This window comes from Zalophus californianus, chromosome 2 (assembly GCF_009762305.2).
Source record: "Zalophus californianus isolate mZalCal1 chromosome 2, mZalCal1.pri.v2, whole genome shotgun sequence".
NCBI lineage: Eukaryota > Metazoa > Chordata > Mammalia > Carnivora > Otariidae > Zalophus > Zalophus californianus.
In genome coordinates, this window is record NC_045596.1 from 55082657 (window position 1) to 55104968 (window position 22312).

General features: G+C 36.4%; 1 protein-coding gene across 1 annotated transcript in view; it reads right to left on the reverse strand.

Moving 5' to 3' along the window:
- Positions 1–22312, reverse strand: part of LOC113925569 (transmembrane protease serine 11E-like) — a 78200-nt gene that overhangs the window by 16846 nt on the left and 39042 nt on the right. The window contains exons 4-7 of the mRNA XM_027600105.2: positions 12871–12995; positions 8682–8803; positions 6216–6283; positions 3011–3174 (exon numbers count right to left, since the gene is read on the reverse strand). Of these exons, the coding sequence (XP_027455906.1) occupies positions 3011–3174; positions 6216–6283; positions 8682–8803; positions 12871–12995 (479 nt within the window). The remainder of the gene's footprint in view (positions 1–3010; positions 3175–6215; positions 6284–8681; positions 8804–12870; positions 12996–22312) is intronic.

Consider the following 22312-nt stretch of genomic DNA (forward strand, 5'->3'; position numbering starts at 1 on the left):
TCCCATTTGTATAACAAACATGAGTGGCAGGTCCATAAATCTGTCCCTCATTTAAAAATAATGTTACCCCTTTCTAATCTTTCCTTCTGCTGAAATTTAGAAAGACAATTTGCCCTCTTTTCTACTCTAGCCCATGGCTCCTTAGCTTATTGACTTCTAAGCAGTCAGGCCCTAACCCTATGGAAACACTAAGCCAACCAACAGATACATAAAACTCTAAGTATTTGGGCATCTGGGTGGCTCAGACAGTTAAGAATCTGCCTTCGGCTCAGGTCATGATCCCGGGGTCCTGGGATCGAGCCCCGCATCGGGCTCCCTGCTCAGCGGGGAGCCTGCTTCTCCGTCTCCCTCTGCCTAACCTCTTGCTTGTGCTCTCTCTCTCTCTCTCTCTCTGTCAAATAATTAAACAAAATCTTTGGGAGAAAAAAAAATTCTAAGCATTTAATGTCTTGATTCAGTAGATTTCCAAAGACCAAAACTGTTCTCTTTGAATATGGCATAATAGGAGTTCTAAATACAAAAATTTTATTGTTAATTTTTCTTTTAGTATTTAATAGTATTGATATGCTAGAAATCTATATTCTAGAAATGCTTCTTTTTGACCTTCTCCATTCTGGCTCTTTTTGGGGAAAATGGCTCAAATAAGGAAGTGACCATTTTTCTCAGTAAATATTAAATACCATCACCACGGATCTCTCTGTTTCAAATATCCTGTTCTTCCCTATCTCAACCTCTTCCTAGAGAAAGTTCTGGCTTTGCATGTTGATGCTACGCACAGGGCCAGCTTAATGGATGTATGTCTACATTGGGTCCTGGACTCAGCATGACTTTCCACTTGGCTTAATGCTTACTGTCTTGAAGTTCCTGATATTTTTTTAATTTCATAACTTGTGCTTTAAAAATTAAGTCTATAGAATAATGGGGCATGGCATGAGCAGAGGAGATACACACAACATATGTGTCCATGGATTCTTGGCACCCCATTTGCATACATCATTTGTGATACCCTATAGATATCTTGGAACTCAAGAATTCCAGGGGACCACAATGTTCAGCAAACTCAAATGATAAGATAAGTGTGTGATGTCTACCACTAAGGAACCAGGGAGCACTGACAGTCCCAGGAAGCCATGTTTTCTGTTTGAAGCAGAGCTTGCTTAGAACACAGAAAGAAGGCAATAGCATTCTACTAGACATAATTATTGGATGACCTTATTATATCCTCTCATTCTCCCATTTCTTCTTTATAGTAGCCAATAGCTTCTGCTGAAAATAATGGCATAGAAGGACTTTTCAGTTCTTCTTCGCTTAAACTGAAGGTAGAGAGCAATGGTAAAATGTGCACATATCAACAAAGGAAATAAAAATTGTCAAGCTAGCCTTGTATGGTGTTTCCATTGATCTGGGAAGAGTCAAATTCATGCATGTGTGAGCTGGGAAATACAGTTGTAAAATTTTCATAATTCCACATACTTAAATGCTTTTATATTTACTTTTGAAATTAGTATTTTACAATACGAAGATGAATAATACAACTCTTGCTAGTAATTTAAAATTTTAATTTTTTCACTTAGGATGGCATTAATTAGCAAACAAAAATACCATGACAAGTCAAGAAAGACTGTAGAAGAAAGAAAAGTCATATTTTAATACTCTTAATCGCACATTTTTGTTGCTTTTTGAAATGAGTCCAACATTTTGCACTAGGCAACATAAATTATGTAGCTGGTTCTAATTACTCAAGCCTTTCTTCCTAAGCAAGCAGGGTAGGTGATCAACAGGTCAGGCCTTTAGTTAGGTCTATCACCTTTTATGTTAGTACCCTATGTTACACTTTCTATTTGTTCCATATCCAATACTGTGTCCACGAGCCACATGTGCCTAGTGAGCTCTTGAAATGTGACTAGTCTAAACTGAAATGTGCTATAAATATAAAATATACACTAGATTTCAAAGCCTTAGTACAAAAAAGAAAGAATATAAAATATCTTAGGAATAATTTTTCTATTGACTACTTGTTGAAATAATACTTTGATATATTGGGTTAAATACCAAATTATTTAAATAATGAATTTCACATGTTTACTTTTGCTTTTTTAATGTGGCTACTAGAAAATTTAAGATCATATGATTGGCCCACATGATATTTTTATAGCATTGTTCTATAGCACACAACTTGACTCTTAACCAAACTTTTACCTCCACTGAGGATCTCCTATGTTTCTTTTTTTTTTGCTTTAATCTCCTGTTTCTTACTTTCTAGTAATGAGGACCTATCCCTGCTTATTTAGTTCCCCTACACCCAACAACAACAAAAAACTCAGACTTTTAAAATTAGTTGTAATTTATATTACAAATAAATAAATAAAACAAGTATAAATAAATTATAAATTTTTCATTGGCAAATGGGCTAAGGGAAGAAGTTATAACAAGGTATATCAATGAAACTTGAAAGCAAATATGTGGATGGCATGAACCTTTTCACATATCATACTCTCAGAACATAAAATGGAAGCAAAAAGAAGAATATACAAAGCCATTTTCTTCATTTATAATTGGCTCCTGTAGCTGAAGTGTAAGGCCCAATAAAGGAAAAGAACTCAGGCCTGGAGGTAATGACAGACTTGCATAGGAGACCTAAGTTCAGGGTAGTATTAAAAATAAAATACTTCATTACGACCAATTTATCCCAAAGAAATCCTCCGTTGGTGGCAAGACTCCATAATTAAAGGACATCCAAAACAATTTTTAAAAATCAGTGCCTAGGGGGCACCTGGGTGGCTCAGTCATTTGAGCTTCTGACTCTTGATTTCGGCTCAGGTCATGATCTCGGGTCACGAGATCAAGCCCCACATAGGGCTCCATGCTGGGTGTGGAGCCTGCTTGAGATTCTCTCTCTCTCTCTGTCCCTCCCCACCTTGCCCCACAAAAAAATCAGTGCCCAAGACCAAAATTAACATGAAGCTGTTCTATGTAAGAGAATTAAACTAAATAAGAGACATAAACTTACTTTTAATTTCAACTGATTCAGGATCTAATTTAGGGGGTCCTACAGCATCTTGCAGCTTTTCAGGTAGAACACGTTGAAGAATTTTGTCAGTGGTTGCAGGATCCTCAGTAGAGCGAAATCTAAAAATCAGCAGCATATGAGCCAACACTCCATGTTCCTCTTGACTGTGGGCCAAAAAGATAAAAAGAAAAATATGGCTTTAAAAGATATAGTTTGGAATTAGATTTATGGTAATATCACAATCTATTTTTTTCTTGATCATCCATTTGAAACTCATACATAAAACAAATCCATGATGTAATTTAAAAGATCCAATTTGGGGCACCCGTGTGGCTCAGTCGGTTAAGCGTCTGCAGTCGGCTCAGGTCATGATCCCAGGGTCCTGGGATTGAGCCACACATGGGACTTCCTGCTCAGCGGGAAGCCTGCTTCTCCCTCTCCCTCTGCCTGGTGCTCTGCCTGCTTGTGCTCTCTCTCTCTCTCTCTCTCTCTCTCTCTCAAATAAATAAATAAATAAATATTTTTTAAAAAGATGTAAAATTATTTTAAAAAATCAAAATAAAAGATCCAATTTATTTTCTTCTATATTCCTATTGTTTACCACATATAAAACTTCCAACTCAGCCTCCCTGCTAGTAAGCTAGTACACTCATGGTCTCCCTTAACATCAAAATATCTACTTATTAATATAAAAAGACACTCTATTGTCAACCATTTAATACTATCAAATATAACGTGTGGCCAATATGAAGTCAACTCTGGCTTTGGTTTTTCAGGCTTAATTCCCAGTGACTTAAATCCAATGATATCTCCTAAGCGACATCATGCTCTCCTAAACAACTTCTAATCCTAAGGATATTAGAAAGCTTAACCAAATCATCTTGACGTCATGTGATTATATTTTCAAGATAGAGCATTAATCAGCCTTAATGTGGTTAGAATGAATTATTTCTTGGCATCATCCTTGACTTCTCTTTCTCATTCTCAGTCAGCTACTCTATCCCCTTTTCTTCACGTACAATCAGTTCTCAGAGAATCTTACTTCTCACTATACAATGTATTGACTCCTTATATAAACTGTAAAAGGGAATATAAATTAGAGCCTTATTTTTAGAGGTCGGTTTTATCGGTTATACATTTGATGATCCATTCTCTCTGATACAGCACTCTCTTCAAATATACTCTTGCATGTGCAAAGAGATTTATACATATGTTTATCATAATTTTGTTTTTAAATCAGAAAAAATATGTAACAACTCAAGTGTCCATCAAAAGGGCATTGGCTAAAACAACCCTGACACATACTTGTAGTGAAATACTATACAACGAATTGTTGAGAAGATGTGTTATTTGTGGGAGTGGAATTGCTGGAGAGGGAGTTTTGTTTTCTATTCTATGGAATAGTATGTTATTTGAATTTTATATAATTTTGTATTACTTTTGTAATCTGAAAAAACAAACTGACTTTAATGAGATTATTGTTATATATCTCACCACCTTTCACTCACTCAGCAACCCTGTACAACAATTATTTATTTTGTCTTCTTTCTCTTAAACTATTCCTATACTGGCTGACTAATAGAAATAAAAACAAACAAAACCCTCTTTCTACCCCAGTTATTCAGTTTATCTCTCACCTTCTTATCACAGCAAACCTTCTTGAAAGGATAAATTACACTGCCTCATATTTACTTTCTTGCAGTCTGCTTCCTCCCCTGAATCTTTTCTCTACACTAAGTGACTTCCTTATTGACATAGCTAATGAATTCTTTCCAGTCATATTATTTGGTCTCTCAGGAGTATTTTTTCAATGCTAAAACTTTTTGTCTTTCATGTGAATGGTGCCTTTCTCATGATTTCTCTTTTTTCCTTTCCTTCCCTATATATTTCCTAGGCTCCTATTTTTTCCCCATCTCCTTAAGTATCATTTTCTTCAGGCTTTTTTCATCATTTTTTTCTTTGCATTATCCTTTTTCTCAGAAATTCCACTTACATCCACCTGTTCCAGTACTTTGAGTTGATAATGAACAAAGGCACATCTTCAACTCTGTTCCTTTTTCCTCCCCTGAGTAAGACCCATATTTCAGGCTCATGTAGTCCCCTAGTATCTCAGCTCAACATCTTTAAGACTGACTTCATCTTTCCTACAAACTTGCATTTCTTCCTATTGATTTCAGAAGAAATACTGTTGAGTAGGAGGATAACTAGGATGAAGACGTAAACAAACTGGAAAGTGATTTGGAAGGTAAAACTGGTAGAACTTAGTTATTCATAAAATGTGAGGGGCCCAGGAAACGGAAGAGTGTAGGATGATGTCCAAGTTTCCCATTACTGTGATTGGGTTTTACATGAGTTAGAGAATTTTCTGTGGAATTTCCATGTGGAGATGTGCATAGGCAGCTATATAGTTCTAGGAATCAGAAAGACAGTTTAGATTGGAAATAGAAATTTGGATTTCAATAACATATGAAGTCATGTAGGTGCATGAAATCCCCTTGAGAGATTGAAAATTTAAGGGTTGGAGAAGTAGATACAGATCCAAGAGAGAATAGTATTTCAAATGCCAGAGAATAGATGTCAGCTAAGTGATAGACTAAGAAGGAACTCTTGGGGTTTTTGTCATTGAAATAATACTGGAAACAGCTCTCATTCTATTTTTGAAAAATACAAATAATTTGTATTAAGACAATATATTATTTAAGATCCTCACATGGCTTAAAATGTTCTGCTCTGAACTTCTATTTATTGATGGTTGATTATTAGATCTGGAATTTTCTTAGGTAAATATTTGGAGCAGAAAGGGGTAGAGAAGAAAAAAGTAAAGAAAACTGATAAAGAGAAAAACCAAGAGGTTAAGACAAACCTCATCTACTACACTATTTTACATAGGGGACAATTGGCTATTAAACCAAGGGATATGACTTAGGTCCCTATTTATGCTAATTAGTTTCCAAAAACACAATTCGATAATATAGCCATCAATAATACCTCTGTCTCTTGAAATCAATCACCATGCAAATGCTTTCTTATAGATTTAGAGAATGAGTAAAGCAAATTATAACCCATCGCTTAGAACAGTTGTCAAATGAATGTTGGTTTAATTGAGTTATATATCATTAACATTTCAAACAATATTTATTACTGACTAAGTTCACAAATTTAGTTTTAAATTATATTCAGAAGTCAGCATTTTAGATCTACATACCTGAACCTGATAATCTGAGACTTGACAAATTCTTCCCTCAATGGAGATTTATGAAAAGCATCTTTCACCTGTTCCAAAATTATTCAAAATGTCAGCAAGAATAATTTTCTGAAAGTCAATTTAAAGCTCTATGGAAAATTTAAAAACAAAACGAAGCAAAACAGAAAGCATTAACCAACATTTCACAATGCATTCAACTTGAAGAATCTAGAAGAATCTTTTCTGGTATTCTACTTAGTGATTTTAACTGAACTCTGCCTTAGGAGTTATAGTATCTGGGAGCCATGGTAGTGGAGCCAAGAATGACATCTGCTGTGTTACACTCAGAAAGATACTAAAAAGAATAAACACACTGTTTTTTTTAAAGGAAGAGTAAATATTCATACCCTGAGATACAGACTTCTACTGTAGGTAAACAAAGGAAATGAAATAATTCTGCCAACTGATGGTTGGGTCATAGATATGAGTGTGTCACAGAGTCACATCGTTCTTAAAACTGGTGAAAAAGTTGCCAAATATCCTGGCATAATCTGCACCCAGTTCAGAATTCAAAATGCTCTTAGAAAGGCCCATGTGAACTAGGCTATTTAGCTTACCTAATATGTTCTGTTAGGTTTACTTCAATAAGGTAGAAGAATGTATCTTGTGGAGATATTTCTTGCTACTATAATTAAGAATTCTAACCAACTTAAATTTTTAAGTTAGGAGCCAAGGTAAACATGTCAAGTATTTCTTGGTTTCAGTGTGTGAATATTGACCAACCACAGTTACGGCAAGCTAGTGATTGGCTGACAGAACAATGAACCTTTTTATTCTTTCACATCTTTTGGTGACTCCTCTGTCTTTGTTACCAAGGTCGGTTACTTCAATTATGAGACAGATCAGCAGAGTACAAGTGAGTACCCTACTGACCACATTCACTTGGATTTTTTTATTTAAGGGCTTATATTTATTTTTTTTAAAGATTTTATTTATTTATTTGACAGAGAGAGAGACACAGCGAGAGAGGGAACCACAAGCAGGGGGAGTGGGAGAGGGAGAAGCAGGCTTCCCGCTGAGCAGGGAGCCCGATGCGGGGCTCGATCCCAGGACCCTGGGATCATGACCTGAGCTGAAGGCAGACGCTTAATGATTGAGCCACCCAGGTGCCCCTAAGGGCTTATATTTAATCAAATAATTTCATAATTTTTATTAATTTTGAAGGTGTTAAAAAGTCCCATCTAGGGGCGCCTGGGTGGCTCAGTTGGTTAAGCGACGGCCTTCGGCTCGGGTCATGATCCCGGAGTCCCAAGATCGAGCCCCTCATCGGGCTCCCTGCTTAGCGGGGAGTCTGCTTCTCCCTCTGACCCTCCCCCCTCCCAGGCTCTCATTCTCTCTCTCAAATAAATAAATAAAATCTTAAAAAAAAAAAAGTCCCATCTATATTTCTTCATATGTAAATCGTTCTGGATGTTATAAAATTTATTTTAGTGAATGACATAAAAAACAAGGAAAGTTTTTGCATCTTTTCTTGACCATTTTAGTTCCATTTTCTTTCCTTTATTTTATTTATAGCTTTAGAAAAGAGCTTATTCAGATATTTCCCTGATTCAGTGTTTACAAGTACAAATTCAACCAGAATTTGACCTCCTCTTACCAAGGTATTAAAACCCTCAGCCTTCTAGTGTATCAGGTAGTTTCTAGGTTGGTAACTGCCATTATGTTCTTACTCAGGATATAAGAAATGGAAGACAATTTTGAAATTATCAGTCTAATGCCTTAATTTTCACATAAGGAAATTTGTCCAGAATGAAAATTGGTAGTAGATGGTTCTAAAACTAGGCATCTCAACTTCTAGGTTAGGGTATTTTCCATCACATCATACCACTAACTACCTCACAGACTGTCAGGAAAAGTCCAAAAAGAAGTCCAGGCTATTGCTCTCTTGGCCTATACTGAAAATTTTTCCACTCTTTAAAAACATTTGATTCATCTCTGAGGATGAATGTTGAGGCCTTAAAAATAGAGATGAGTATCCATGTGTCTCCTATAGGTTTATGTACCCCAAACTAGTCCAAGGTCAGATATTTTTGAATATGAAAATACTATTCAAGTATGTGTCTGAATAGTTTTAATCTTGTAGTCTTTTGATCATGGTGTCTTCTATAGGACACAGCAGTCATATTCTGGGTCATCCTCACAGTCCCAGAATTTCTGGACTCTGCTGATCAAGACTGTAGCACTAACTATAGAAGAGTGAGTGGGAGGGACATGAAGGAAGGGCTAAAGCTCATTTGCTTCAGCCCTGCAAGGCATACCCTCCCAAGTCATGTATTGTCAGTTTTGTTTTACGTCTTTCTGACAGGGCTGCTTCCCATTTTTCAAAGATATGCAAGATCAGTTGAATGGATGTTATGGAAGCTAGGTACCAATAAATGAATATAAAGTGAAAGCAAATGTCCTAGAAATGGAGGGGAAAGTGCTTACCATTGATTCAATTTTCTGGCTCATTTCTGTGAAATTTTTAGAACCCTCTCTTCCAAAGTCGCCATACAGTTTGTTACTTGTAAATGACAATGTGCTATAGTAATTGTAGGTCTTCCTTTGATCTGTGAAGAGAGAGGGGAAAAAAAACTCATCATCTTTTTGTCCGATGTATGTAAAGCATCATTATTTACATGTTTGCTGGTTGCTAGAAAGACTGAGACCAGAGAGAATGGCCCTACCCCAGGTCATCATCTCTATCATCTTGCCCTGAGCTTCATGGTTATCTCAGAATAAAAGACAACAACATTTATCATCGTTAAGATTTAGAGTATAAAAGCCATAAGAAATGCTTGGTGTTCCTGTGGGCTAATTAGTTATCTGTTATCCATTCCTGAATTAGCCACGAGAGACAGCAAGTCACGCCATCTGAGCATACAAACAAGAATGGACTTGGAAGTTTCCCAAGAGTAAATGCACTTTTATATTCCAAAAGTAGATTTCTCCCAATTCAGTAAACTACGTATCAGTTTTGGCCACAAGCACTGTAGTGTAAGAAAAATTTATTTGGGGTAGAGAAGATGAAGGTAGGGATGAAAATGCTTGCGGTTTAGTTAGGGAGCTAGAGCTGCCATCTGGCATAACCTTCCAGGGACACTTATTTTCACCTGACTCCCTTGTCACTCCATTTATTTTCTCCCCCCAACCACAGGGTTTGTCTTGTCTTGCCATTGTATGCACTTTCTGCATCCAGTTTAAGCAGCCCACATTTTTGGCCCACTGAAAATTAATATAGCATTCGTCTACCCTTCTATATATGAAGCAAGCACGAACCCTAAGAAGATTCATTCATTCAACAAATATTAATGCTGCCTACCTTTTCTATGAAAGACTCTGTGTTGAGTATTAGGAATATTATGGTGATCAAGACAGTTGTGTGAGGTTATTGTAGGATAATGGAGTGTGTTTCACCCAACCTCAATTTCTCTCCTCTTCTTCTCTCCTGCTTCTCATTCTTTCCTTCTTCATTTGAACCCCAGAGGAAAAGGAAACTAACATTGGGCACCTGAGTCCCAAGCATATTCACGTATCTCATTTCATTTACCATAACTCCCACGGGAAGGCAGTATTGTCCACATTTAACAGATAAAGACTACAGTCTCAGAAATGTAAATTAAAAAAAAAAACTACTGGTAAATTTCAGGGTGCCTGGGTGGCTCAGGTCATGATCCCAGGGTCCTGGGATTGAGCCCCGAATCGGGATCCCTCCTCCACAGGAAGCCTGCTTCTCCCTCTCCCACTCCCCCTGCTTGTGTTCCCTCTCTCACTGTGCCTCTCTCTGTCAAATAAATAAATAAAATCTTAAAAAAAAAAACTACTGGTAAATTTCAAAAGAACATCCCAGCTGTCCCAAGGATTTGGTTGGATTGACAAGGCTAAGGAACAGCCAGTGATGCAAAAAGAGATGGAGGGCAGCCTGAAAGGTTAGGACCTTCTGGGAATTAGCACCAAAGTGAGGGGCTAGGGAGGTTTTGCCTTTCTCGCATTTTCCTTACCTCCCTTTCACTGAATGGCCTTGACCTGAATGGCCAGAGTGACCTGAAATGCAGGCAGGTCCCTGGAAATATACATAATCTCAAGTAAGGTTTTTAATTTATTGAAATATTAGACATTGGGTCTAAATTGGGCCTAAGAATCTGCATTTCTATCAAACTCCCTTATGTGATACTGCAGGTGGTGGGACCTAACCTCTCATTGAAAAGTTAGTGTCTAGAGAGGAGAACTGACTCTTCTACATATTAGTCCTATTCTTTTTTAAATTATTAGATTGAGGGTGCTTCGGTGGCTCAGTCGGTTAAGCATCTGCTTTCTGCTCAGGTCATGATCCCAGGGTCCTGGAATTGAGCCCCGCATCGGGCTCCCTGCTTAGTAGGTAATCTACTTCTGACTCTGCCCCTCCCTTCTGCTCATGCTCTCTCTCTGGCTCTCTCTCTCTCTCAAACAATTGAAATCTTTAAACAATTATTAAATTAATAAATTTGAAACTGCCATTTGTAGAAGTCAAAAACCAACAATTTTGTATGCTTCAACTAAATGAACAACTTGTCTGTAGTTAATATTTTACTTTACTCAATAGATTCAAACAGGTCACTAAGTGTCAAAACATATTTCCCAGTTGCCAGAATTATATGGCATGTGTACTTGTTGGAAAATATTATTGGGGAATATTAACAGAAAAGTAAGAAAAATAAGGATGAACATTAGTTTGCTGATAATTTTCTAAAAAGTTTGTGAATCTGTAACCTACAAGGATGTTGCTTATAATAGAGTCACCTTCTGTCATTCAATTCACAGAGGGACAGAAATGAGCCCCAAAGGTCCCTGAATACCAGCTGCACACACAATGCTGTGCCATCCTGGGCTTTATGCCAAAGTGAGTTACCTCCATCTTAATCTTTCTGTTTCTGTAACTATTTCGTTTAGTTTGGTTATTTAAGTATGCCAACTCCTAAAAGCTCATGTGCTATATCCACTCTGTCCTTTGTTTCTATATCCAAACAGAGGGCAGGTCACACATGTAAGACAGTAACCCATATCACAACAATCACTGTTTATTCAGGTGTGTTGTGTGGGCAGTGGAAGTTGGGTGTTCCATATTACTACACTGATCATTCAAACAATAGGACCCAGGAGCAGGTTACTGGAAAAATCTTGCCAGGTTTTCATTGTATGCATGGGAGCAGATGGCCTGGGAAGAGGCAAAGGGAGAAGCAGTAAGAAACATTTTCTCTCACTGAGGTAATGAGACCTCTAGCTATAGTAGGAATTCTTTATGATGCCAGACAAACCGAAGTATGCCCCCATGAAAATATCATAGGTATGATTCACTAATCTTTATCATTCAGTATTCAATAAATATTAATTATTTAATATGTGCCAAGATCCTGCTAAGTTCTGGGAATACAAAAATTAACAAAACAAAGTGCTAGGCATCTGTGGAGAAGAATAAGGATGCTTACAATATAATGAACTTGATATATTCATAACAGAACTGTAGAATTATAAAGTTATTTTAGCCATTCTTTTTTTTTCTTTTTAATTAAAAACATGCTCCAGACAAATAACCAAAATGTAGATACTCCAAAACTTAAAGACTTGTGTGTGGGTAAACTCTACCAAAAAAAGTCTTTACTTTATATTTTTTTTTCTTTAAACTGCCCAGGAATGATCTACCTTGCTTTAGAAATTGAGATGGGATTTGAGATTGGAATTGAGATTATGTCTGTCAGTGGAGGAAGACCACCAATTTACAGATCACCATGTCTCTTTACAGGAAAGCAACTTGTGCGAATTCCCAATTAAATTAGAATCAAGAAATTAGCTTCTTTGGTTACAGTGTCTTGAACATCAAAGCATTAGCTAGTCACTAAGGGAGATAATAAGCCAATAGGTCATAGTGGAGTCGACTGATTATAACTTGAGGCAGAGTAGAGGGAAACTTTAGAAGGGTTGTTATACCCTGGAAGAACAGTCCTAAAGTACCCTGGGGATCTTTTTACCACTCTAAAATAACAGAGCAGACTCATGGTTCATCTGACTGCGAGATACCTGATTACCAGAGTGAACCTCTTTATAATCAACCTTCTCTGCATATCCTATCCTCTTTAATCACATGTAATACATCCCAAGATGAGATTAAAAATAACAGAAATAGGCACTTACTAAACAATATATAACTATGAGCATTTTCCAGGTTACTAGTACAGAATAGAGCCAGCTTCCCTATGATCCTTGATTATGTAATTAATTTTTGGGCTCTCAAGATGTCAATAAGTTGGAATAATTTTAAATCAAGGTGATTGCTCTACGTCCTCAAACAACTCAACACGTTCGACTTTAGCTCTCCTATGATCTTCCCCTGTTTAATATTTGATTATCATTTATTAATGAATATAAAAACTAGCATGCTATTCCCAGCAGGAAGCATTGCTACATCAAAGATAAAAGAAAGACTCCTCCTTGCCTTGGGAGGATTAAGTGAGAGAGACAAGGCAGGTAAAGATTTCTTTGTACCAGCTATGCAAATGAGTTGCAGTCATGAATGACTAAACCTGAGGCAAATCAAAACCAGAGTGCACACGAGGAAATATGCTGGGCTAAGTCACATGATGCCAGGGCAGCCCATACTTACTGTATCTCACATAATGAACAGTAAGTCCAATGCACACTGCCAGGACAATCAGGGAGATAAAGGTGATGAGGCCAATAACCCAGGGCTCCAAACAAACTCTCTTCCTGTTCTTCACCACAGCAGGCCTGAGAAAGAAAGTAAATAAATGGCTTATATCACAGGGTGCACCACACCCACTCCTTAGGTAAAGCAGGTATTTGTGGGGCATTCAGGACCCTCAGGTGGTAGAGTACTGTTTTGGTTTAGAACACATCCTGGCTGCTGAAGCCATTCCTGGCTCTGGTTGCCTGACCTTAGGCAAGTCATTTGACATCTCTCTGCTTGTTTCCTCATCCATAAAGTGAAGATGATAATGATAGTGCCTATCTCATAGGATTGTAATAAGGATTAAATGAATTACTATATATATAAATTGCCTACAACAGTGCCTGGCATGTAGAAGTTACTTAGGAAGTGTTAGCTATGATTTACTGAGCTGGCTATGTCCAAAATACTGAGTTAGGCACAATTGGAGCTATGTAAATGTTTAAAGCCTGATTTTACCACTAAAATCTAAAATCTTAAATGCCTATGAACTATGTTACAGCTTGATCCATACTGTTCCAGATAGAATTTCTATTTCTACTCGATTTTTCTGATTTATTTCCAAACAAATTTTGACGATACATATAAGAGATAACCAGAATTCCCTTCTAGAGAACCTGAGTGCTTGCACTCTAAACTTCAGTAACACTACAGGAAATCCCTTCTGCATAAGATTCTCTCAATGTCTCCCATTTATTCTGCCTTCAAAAACATGTTACTGAAAAATATTGGTCAGTCGGGTTTTTGTTTAATTAGTACAGTTGCTGTTTCCTTGTGTTATAATAGTTGCTAAGCAAACTCCACAACTAGAGAAAATAAAATAATAAGTCAGAGTTGGCTAAGGAGTTTGAAAATGAAGCTGTTATTTTAAATTTCTTGAGGTATTTATCATGCTGGTAGAATCGTTGGCAAGTATGCTGATCTCCAGAGCGCTGTCTGGTATGTGAGGACTGCAAGTGTGGCATGATGCTGGAGGAGCACAGGGAGTTCAATCACAGTAAGGAGGATTCTGAATCCAGCTCTTCCCTTAGCAACTTGGACAAATCATTTAAACTCTGGGCTAAGTTCTTCATCTGTCAATAAGGGGCAGGATAGCCATTCAGTCTAAAGCACGTGGTTGATTGTGGGATCCTGAATGAGATCATGAATGGGAAAACTTCTTGCAAAATGCAGTTATTTTTGCAACAAATAATATGTGCTTACAGGAATCAAGGGGACTCTGTTTCCAGTTATGTAGGACCAAGATGTGATATCATCTTGGGACCTATCACATCATAACCTGGCTCTGCCTCGGTGTTTTCTTCTGTTAGAACATTGTCACAGAAGTCAATACTGTCATCATTGCTACATGACTCTGCCCATCCTGAAGGCACTGAGATATAGTGAAAGGCTCTAGAGACTCTACTAGGTCTTCTCCCTTGTTCCTGTGATTTTCCTATGGGACTATAGCCAAGGACACTTCATCTTCCTCTCCCCAATCTCTTCAATGTCCCTTGAGTGATATGCCAAACACCTGATCCTACAACGGCAATTACTGCAAGATAAAAAGATTGCTCCATGAGAAGGTTGTTAATTTTTTATGTGCAAATGTGCCTAAGAAACCTAAAAATTGATCCCTGTTCCTTCATCTCTGAATGTGTGCTATTCACCTGTTGCAGAAGAAAGGAGATGTGTATAGCAGACGTAAGCAAAACTTTGGGGGAAATATGGGGAGGGAAGGGCTTTCAGCTAATGTCAAAACATGCCAGATGAAGAATATGAATTTGTAATTGTAGCAAATGTGCTATAATTATCGAAAATATATGATCACTATGTAGAGTTGTGAAATATGGCAGAAGTTCTAATTGTTCTGTAACTCTTAATCAAGACAGAAAAGTAAAACAATGCAGCCATTAAATTGATGGGGTAAATCTAGAAGTAGTAACATGGAAATAGTCAATGATATATTTTAGGGAAAAAATGTTGCAGAAAAATATGCATTTTTTTAAAATAACTTTTAAAGATTTTATTTATTTATTTGAGAAAGAGGGAGCAAGCACGAGTGAGGGTAGGGGCAGTGGGAGAAGCAGACTCCCCACTGAGCAGGGAGCCCAACACGGGGCTCGATCTCAGAACCCTGAGACCATGACCTGAGCCGAAGGCAGATGCTTAACTGACTGAGCTGCCCGGGTACCCCCATCAAAAACACTTTGAATAAATAATTAGGAGAGTCTGATTCTGAGTCCTGCCACCAACTTATTTATTGTATAATCTTGTACCAGTAGATTCAATTCTCTCTTTTTTTCTCCATGTCAAAACCAGAGATAATAATTTCAGACCGCACCTAACATGATGAGCTATGTAGAGATAAAAAGAGTAAAGATTTTTGGTACTTTGAGTTCACAAGCAGAAAATCATCAGCAAGGACTATTATTATTATCGTCATTATTTTAATTATTAATAATAATGGTAATGACCACATTACTGAGATGTTTGTCATTTGAAACATTATTTCTTCCCTTCCTAGTCTGTATGGCATTGCTTTGCAAACTGATTCACCCTGCTTCTTAATTACTTTTTTTGTTGCTCTCTCAGCAAGAAATTAAATACTGAATTACTCCAAATTACATGTGGTAGAAGTGTGCTCAAAAAATAGGTAAAATGGAGGAATAAATCCATTTTACATATCAATAGACAATTATGTAATTAACCTCTCCTGTACATAAATCTTTGTCATTATTGTGGCCTTTTGAACCTTATCTGAACCTTTCCAGGTAAAATCACCTTCAGACAGACTGGATAAATTCTAATAGCTTCAGTGGTGTCAAATTTCTTTCTTTCTATGATTTTTCCTTTCAATTTGAGGAGATGTCTGATTAGATGATGAATATAGCAGTTAAAATATGGGTACATTTTTATAAGCCTAAAATTGCCAGAAGACAAGTAATATGTCCAGAGTTGTATTATCATTATCACTTCTTAATATGTCATTTTAAGAATAGTACTAAAAAGGAAAAGCAGCATCAGCAACAAAAAGGCAAGGGCAAGAAAAAGATACTAATGCAAATAAACCTCATGGCAAGCACTGGAGAGTAAGTCAGGGCTCACAGTACTTCAGAGGAAAGTTTATCAGAACAAACCCCACAGTACACCACCATTGTAGACTGATTACCAGTGGATCTCAAACTCTTTGCTCATTCTCTGTAATGGTAAGCAGCAATGATATTCTTAGTCTACATGTTTCACCAGCCCAGTCCAGCTGAGATGTTTTAAATAAATATATGCACAGTATCTATAAAGCTGGTGGTTCCAAAGCATTATTATCAACTACTTAAACCAGAGGTCAGCAAACTCTTCCGTAAAGTTCCAGATAGAAACTATTTTAGGCTTTCTGGGTCACATATTCTCTGTTGCAACTACTTAGCTGGGCCCTTGTAGCCATAAAGCAGCCATAGAAAATACACAAATGCTCATGGCTGTGTTCCAATAAAACTTTATTTCTGTGCACTGAAATTTGAATTTCATATAATTTTCACATGAATAGTTTTCTTCTTTTGATTTGTTTCTAACCACAAAAGTATAAAATCATTCTTAGCTGAAGCACTGTACAAAAACAGGTGGTGGGCCATAGTTTACTGATGGTTGACTTAGGAAATAGCCTACAAGTCATTGCTATTTGTGTTGGGAACTATAAGAATCTTTTCACTTTCTAGTCTCATCTGCATGGCAAATTTAATGTAGTCTGTCTCCAATCCCATTGCCACTGACTTTATTCTGGAATTCTCACTAAAATGCATCCTGTAGCTTAATAACAGGTTTTTCTTCTGCCCTCTCAATCTCTGAATTATTCTCCATTCCAGTAAGCTGTCTTTCTAGAAGTGATGTAGCCAATGGCTGAGACTACTAGAAACCCAAGTTGGCCTTAGTTAGTCTGGCATTCCTCTTTTCCCCATGAACTTTCAGGCTCTTTGTCTTCGCTTCTGCTTGCCTCCTATGTGGAGAAACAGAGTTTATGCTTTGCTTGCATCTTAAAAGCTTATCTGTATTTAAGAGCCTGTTCGAAAAGTCCTCTCCACTTCAGTTAGTTCTACCCTGAGCATCACATTGAAGTACATATTTTGAGCTCCTTAAGGATAGGGACTGCGCCCTTATCTCTATATTCTCCGATTACATGCTTGAGATAGGTTCACAGAAGGAATTGAATTGAAGTTGACTAAACCAGATTAAACTGACCATTTGTCAATACTATATTATGGGTTTCTGTCTCTCTCAAAGCACTTCTGGTTTGCCTTAGTCTTAGAAAAGAACTTGGCATATTACATACAAAGAAAAACAGGTCAGACATTGTGGAGAATAACTACTATTTAAGTAAAGCCTGATTTCCATAAAACACTTTATATAATGATCAAGATTTGTGATTAATATTTCTATATCACCTGGGTTTAAAATACATGATTTTCCAACTGTAATTTGATCTATCCACTGTAAAGTCTTATTATAGGATAGAAAATGACATATGCAAATGAGGGGACATTAACTTCAGGAAACACATTATTTGGGGCTATTGAATGTCTGTATATTACAATATCAAAACAAAAGCATAAAAAAAGATACCACAATGAAGTAAAAACCTAGTATCTTATGACATTGCTAAGCCCCTAAATCAGTGCTTAGGATTTCAAGTATCAGTTAGTAAGTATTTATTCAACTTTTATTATGTTTTTGGCACCAGCTTATTTCTTTAGCTTATTGAGTTGTGCCTGCTTGTCCTATCCACACAAATACTTCCAGTGCTTTCTTCTCTGTGGAAGATTTATACCAGCAGGCATTGGAGAGATCTTTAATCTTTCTTATACCTTGTCGAGTAAGACTATAAAAATATACAGGGTGGAACTAAAGTTTGTATATGTGTGCATGGATCATATATTTTCATTGCTTTTTCTTAAAAAAAAAAGAATTATAAACTACTTCTTCTAAAATTGCAAAGAACTTATTTCTGTCTTGTTAACTGTTGCACAAACATATCCATAAAGTACCTAATAATATCAGCCAGGCCCTTGGACTGAATTATGTGTGCATTCTCAAGAATGATAACTATGAATAGTTCTTACAGAGAAGTTACAATTACAACAAGGTGGGAGTCTAATTACCAGAAAAGAGTTTCCATTTTCTCTTTACAGAACTAAGATAAATGGTGAGAAGTTCATTGTTTTTATTATAAATGTTTTAGTTTATATTCCACCTTGTTCTAGATTAGCTTAAGGTAACTTATAAGGATATATATATAGATAGATAGATAGATGTAGATATGCAGAGTAATATACATATATAAATATATATGAATAATACTAAGACAACATTAATTCCCATCTAGACATTTCCTTAAGTCAGGCCACAAAATTTGTAGCTTTCCAGCAGCCAACTCAAAAACAAAAATAAAAAAACAAAGCAAACAAGCAAACCCTGTTCAGATACCCTTTTCATGGCAACCATAGGATAAACACTGAGCAATTATTTATTAACAATACAATTCTTTTCCTCATAAAAAATTACTATGTAATGTAATGACATATTCTCCACAATATTCCTAGCATTGAAACAAAAATTAGTTTTATAATACTCTTAGTGTTTCCTTCAATATTGGCAAATGTTATAAATTACTATTTAGTAAAAGCAGTTTGATGGTGTGGGGGAAGGGAGCAGTATGAATCATTCATACCAAGCTCTTTGATAATTTTTTTAAATGTCTGACAACACTTCCTTAACTATTACTGAAATGGCTCTGTAATGGGATTCACACATTATAAAGTATCTAAAGATTACTGAAATTGTAGGCATAAAAACATAGTATTATTTAGTACAGTAGTAAGTACTGTACTTAATACAGTAGTAAGTTTTTAATAAACATTGTGAATAAGCATTGTGACAGAAAACCCCACCACTCATTAACTGTTAACTTAAGCAAAACCATAGCTTAACCATTCCTATATTTAACCAACCATAACATTCGTGATAATATCTTTCCTCCCACCTACTTTAAAAGGAAGTTGTGAAGATCACATATGCGATCATCAGACTTTGTTAAATACATGTATTATATTACTGGCAAGTATTAGTGGCAACTCAGCAGTAAGGAATGTCTCTGATCTCCACTGTGTGGTGACCAAGGTATTTATTAAGTTCCCAGCCAGATTTGGTGCAGCACAGGAAACTACAAACCGAGATTCAGGTTGACACTTTGACCCTAGAAATGTGTAATCACAGGTAGATGTGGTACAACAAAATTTAAAGATATTATAAGTAATTAGGTATGGGTTTATAGACTTATAAATTGAGCTATTTGCATCTTTAATCTACTAATATATTTGCTTTCTTTTCCTCAAACTCTTTCTACTTCAAGATAATAAATTGCCATGATCTGAGTAAAGAACTTTAAAAGCAACAGTTTCCCACAGAAATGTTGGCAAGGGATGACATTGCAGCTAGTCATAGGGAATTGTACACACTTAAAAATGTGTAAGAAAAGTAAGAATTAACAGGGAGTATGTAAGTACGTGGTGGCAGGTGTTATCAGAAGAAAAGTAGTTGAGAGACCTAAGCTTAGAGACACTTTCAAGGCTGCTAATACATAGCATAGACTTTCAGAAACTTTTTGTAATGTTAGATGTCTTCCTACCAAATCTCTCTCATGCCTTTGTTTAGATACCTCCTAAGAGAGTTGACATGATAGAGTAGAAATAGCTCTGAACTGTAAGACCAGTGATCTGCATCTTAGTCCTAAAGTTTTGGCTTAAGGATTAAGTCCTTTCATCTAAGTCTGAAGTTTCTGAGATGAGAAATCTGAAAGCATATTCAACAACACATAAGTTCCAGTATCCCTTAATCCCAAACTTGTGTGATGTTGAGTGTGCCCTCATTTTCTTCATCTGTTAAAAAACAATGAGGACTTTAACTGATCTAGACGCTTTTTAATTTCCACCAAAGTTAGTGTTCCATGTGTCACATTACTTTAAAACGTTTAATATATTATAATTAAAATTCAGCATTTACTAAACAATTAGCTTTAACATAATTTTTCAAATGTGTCATTTTTCTGGTTGCCATATACCAGATAACTGGAACAAAGTAAGGAACAGCAAGTGATTTTAAATAATCCAAGTTTCAGATGAGGAACTCATAAATTTTATTTATGCCTCCTTTATTTTATTGCCTCCTAAGCCAGTTTTAAAATCCCTAGACCCATGAAATTTCATTTTATGTAAAACAATGATGGCCCTTAAAATTGGAATGTGTCAGTTGAAGGACACCCTAAGACACTACGGTGTTCTCCAGATTGCTGTTTTCCTGGCAAACACTGTAAGCCACGCACAAAGAATCCCTCCAATAGTCTAGAAATTCCTTTCTAAAATAAAACCCTATCTGGATTAATTTATCAATGAAAGGCAGTTGGAAAATGCATGGATTCTGTTAATGTTTAAATTCTTCTTCCAGAAGTGAGATTTCTTGATTAATGAATTTCCTGCCCCAGTTGTTGACCTTTACTATATGGAAGTATTGAGTCTTAACTTTTGAGTGGAACACCGAATTAATACCATAAAATCATAAGAAAGGTATCATTTTATTCAAAAGAATAAAATTTTTTCAGTTACCAATGCCCATAGCCTTAATTCATATCTATATGCTGATGGCTACCAGATCCATAATTGCAGCTCAGTTCACTTAGCTAATCTTCAGACCTACATATCTACTGCCTACTGTTCATCACAATAGGATATACCTCTCATCATTCAAACTTAACATGTCTGTAGTAGATAGTTGCAGGTGCCTACCCCAAATATTTTTTTCCTTAATAATACAATCTCTGATATTTGGTTGAGTACATGGCCATCTTGGAAAATAGAATAGTGTCCCTTGTCCATAGGAGTCACCATGTGAATAAGTTCCCACTAATGTAGTCTCTATTCCAGGGGTTAGAATCCTGATGGGCATTTCACAGCTAGAATGCATATGTGGTAGTTGGAGTTCAGACAATCATTTTGGACCATGACTTGGAAGACATATATTCATTGCTGGTGGGACAGCACAACAGCAGAAGCCTAGATTTACATTGTGAGTCTCCCTACAGGCCTATCTGCCTGCCTCCAGACTTGTTTATATTAATTCCATTTTTTATAAGCCTCTGTTACCCTAAATTTCTTGTCCCTCATATATACCTAAATCTGATGCTATTACAATATGTGAAACAGATTAGTTGCAATCAAGGTAAGTTGCCACTTTTTTGTAATTATCTTCGGGGAAAAATTATCTTTGGGAAACTAATTTTTTATAGTTTCTGTATATATGGAAAAGATGATAAAATATTTTTACTTAATATTCTCTAGCAGCTGGTTTTAAGATACTTTTGACTATTCTCTATGACTTTAAGCAAATGATTTCCATTTCTTACTTAGTGGATCAAGGTCTGGGCTTTGACATCAAACAGTTTGGATTTAGTTCTGGCTCTGCCTCTCATTCACTAGGTGTTTCTGAAATTACTCACTCTCTCTGATTCTACATTTCCCCACCTATAAATGGGGCTAATGATAGGACCTAAGCATAGGGTTCTTCTGAGGGTTAAGTGAAATAACACCCATAAAGCAATTGGCATCGGGCCAGGCACACAGTCAATGTTCAACAAATGTTGCCTGTTGTCATTGTTTCCTCCTTCATAATGAGAAATTAATTTGTTCTCAAAGTTGGTTGAAAAATCCTTCAAATTGCCTCCTGTGTGCCTAAGGGGATAAGGAGAAGACAGAACAATGAGGCTCCCAAGCTTAGTGCCACTTCACTCATAGCAACTCTTCTCCATGCGTCAAGGGTTTGCATTAGGCCTTATGTGTAAAACGGAATTCAACTGAGAAAGATGTTATGTTCCAACTCCAGCTCTACCAATCACTTACTCAGAGATTTAGAAATCTCTGTCTTCCTAATCTTTGGTTTCCCTACCTGTAAATTCATGATAATGTTAAAATTATCTACCTTACAGTGTTGTTGCTAAGTACCAAATAAGAAAATAAATGGTGGAATCATCTCTACAGGATATACACTTGTTTTTTCCTGCCATATGTATCCTTTCTGGATTTTGCTAAATGCAACCTGACATGTCAGCTTTTAAAATGAACAATTAATTTTTAAAAGGCCACATATTTCTATATATATTCAAATGTAATAGTGATAACAATAACAATAGTATTTCCTGAGTCATGCAGACACCTGTGTTAATTTAACTCTTCTACTTGACCGTATTGAATTAGGTTTACCAGTGAACAGGAAGAACAGATTCTATCTAGTGTTGACTGACTCACCCATTCCTGTAACCACATGCAAATTACCTAATCTT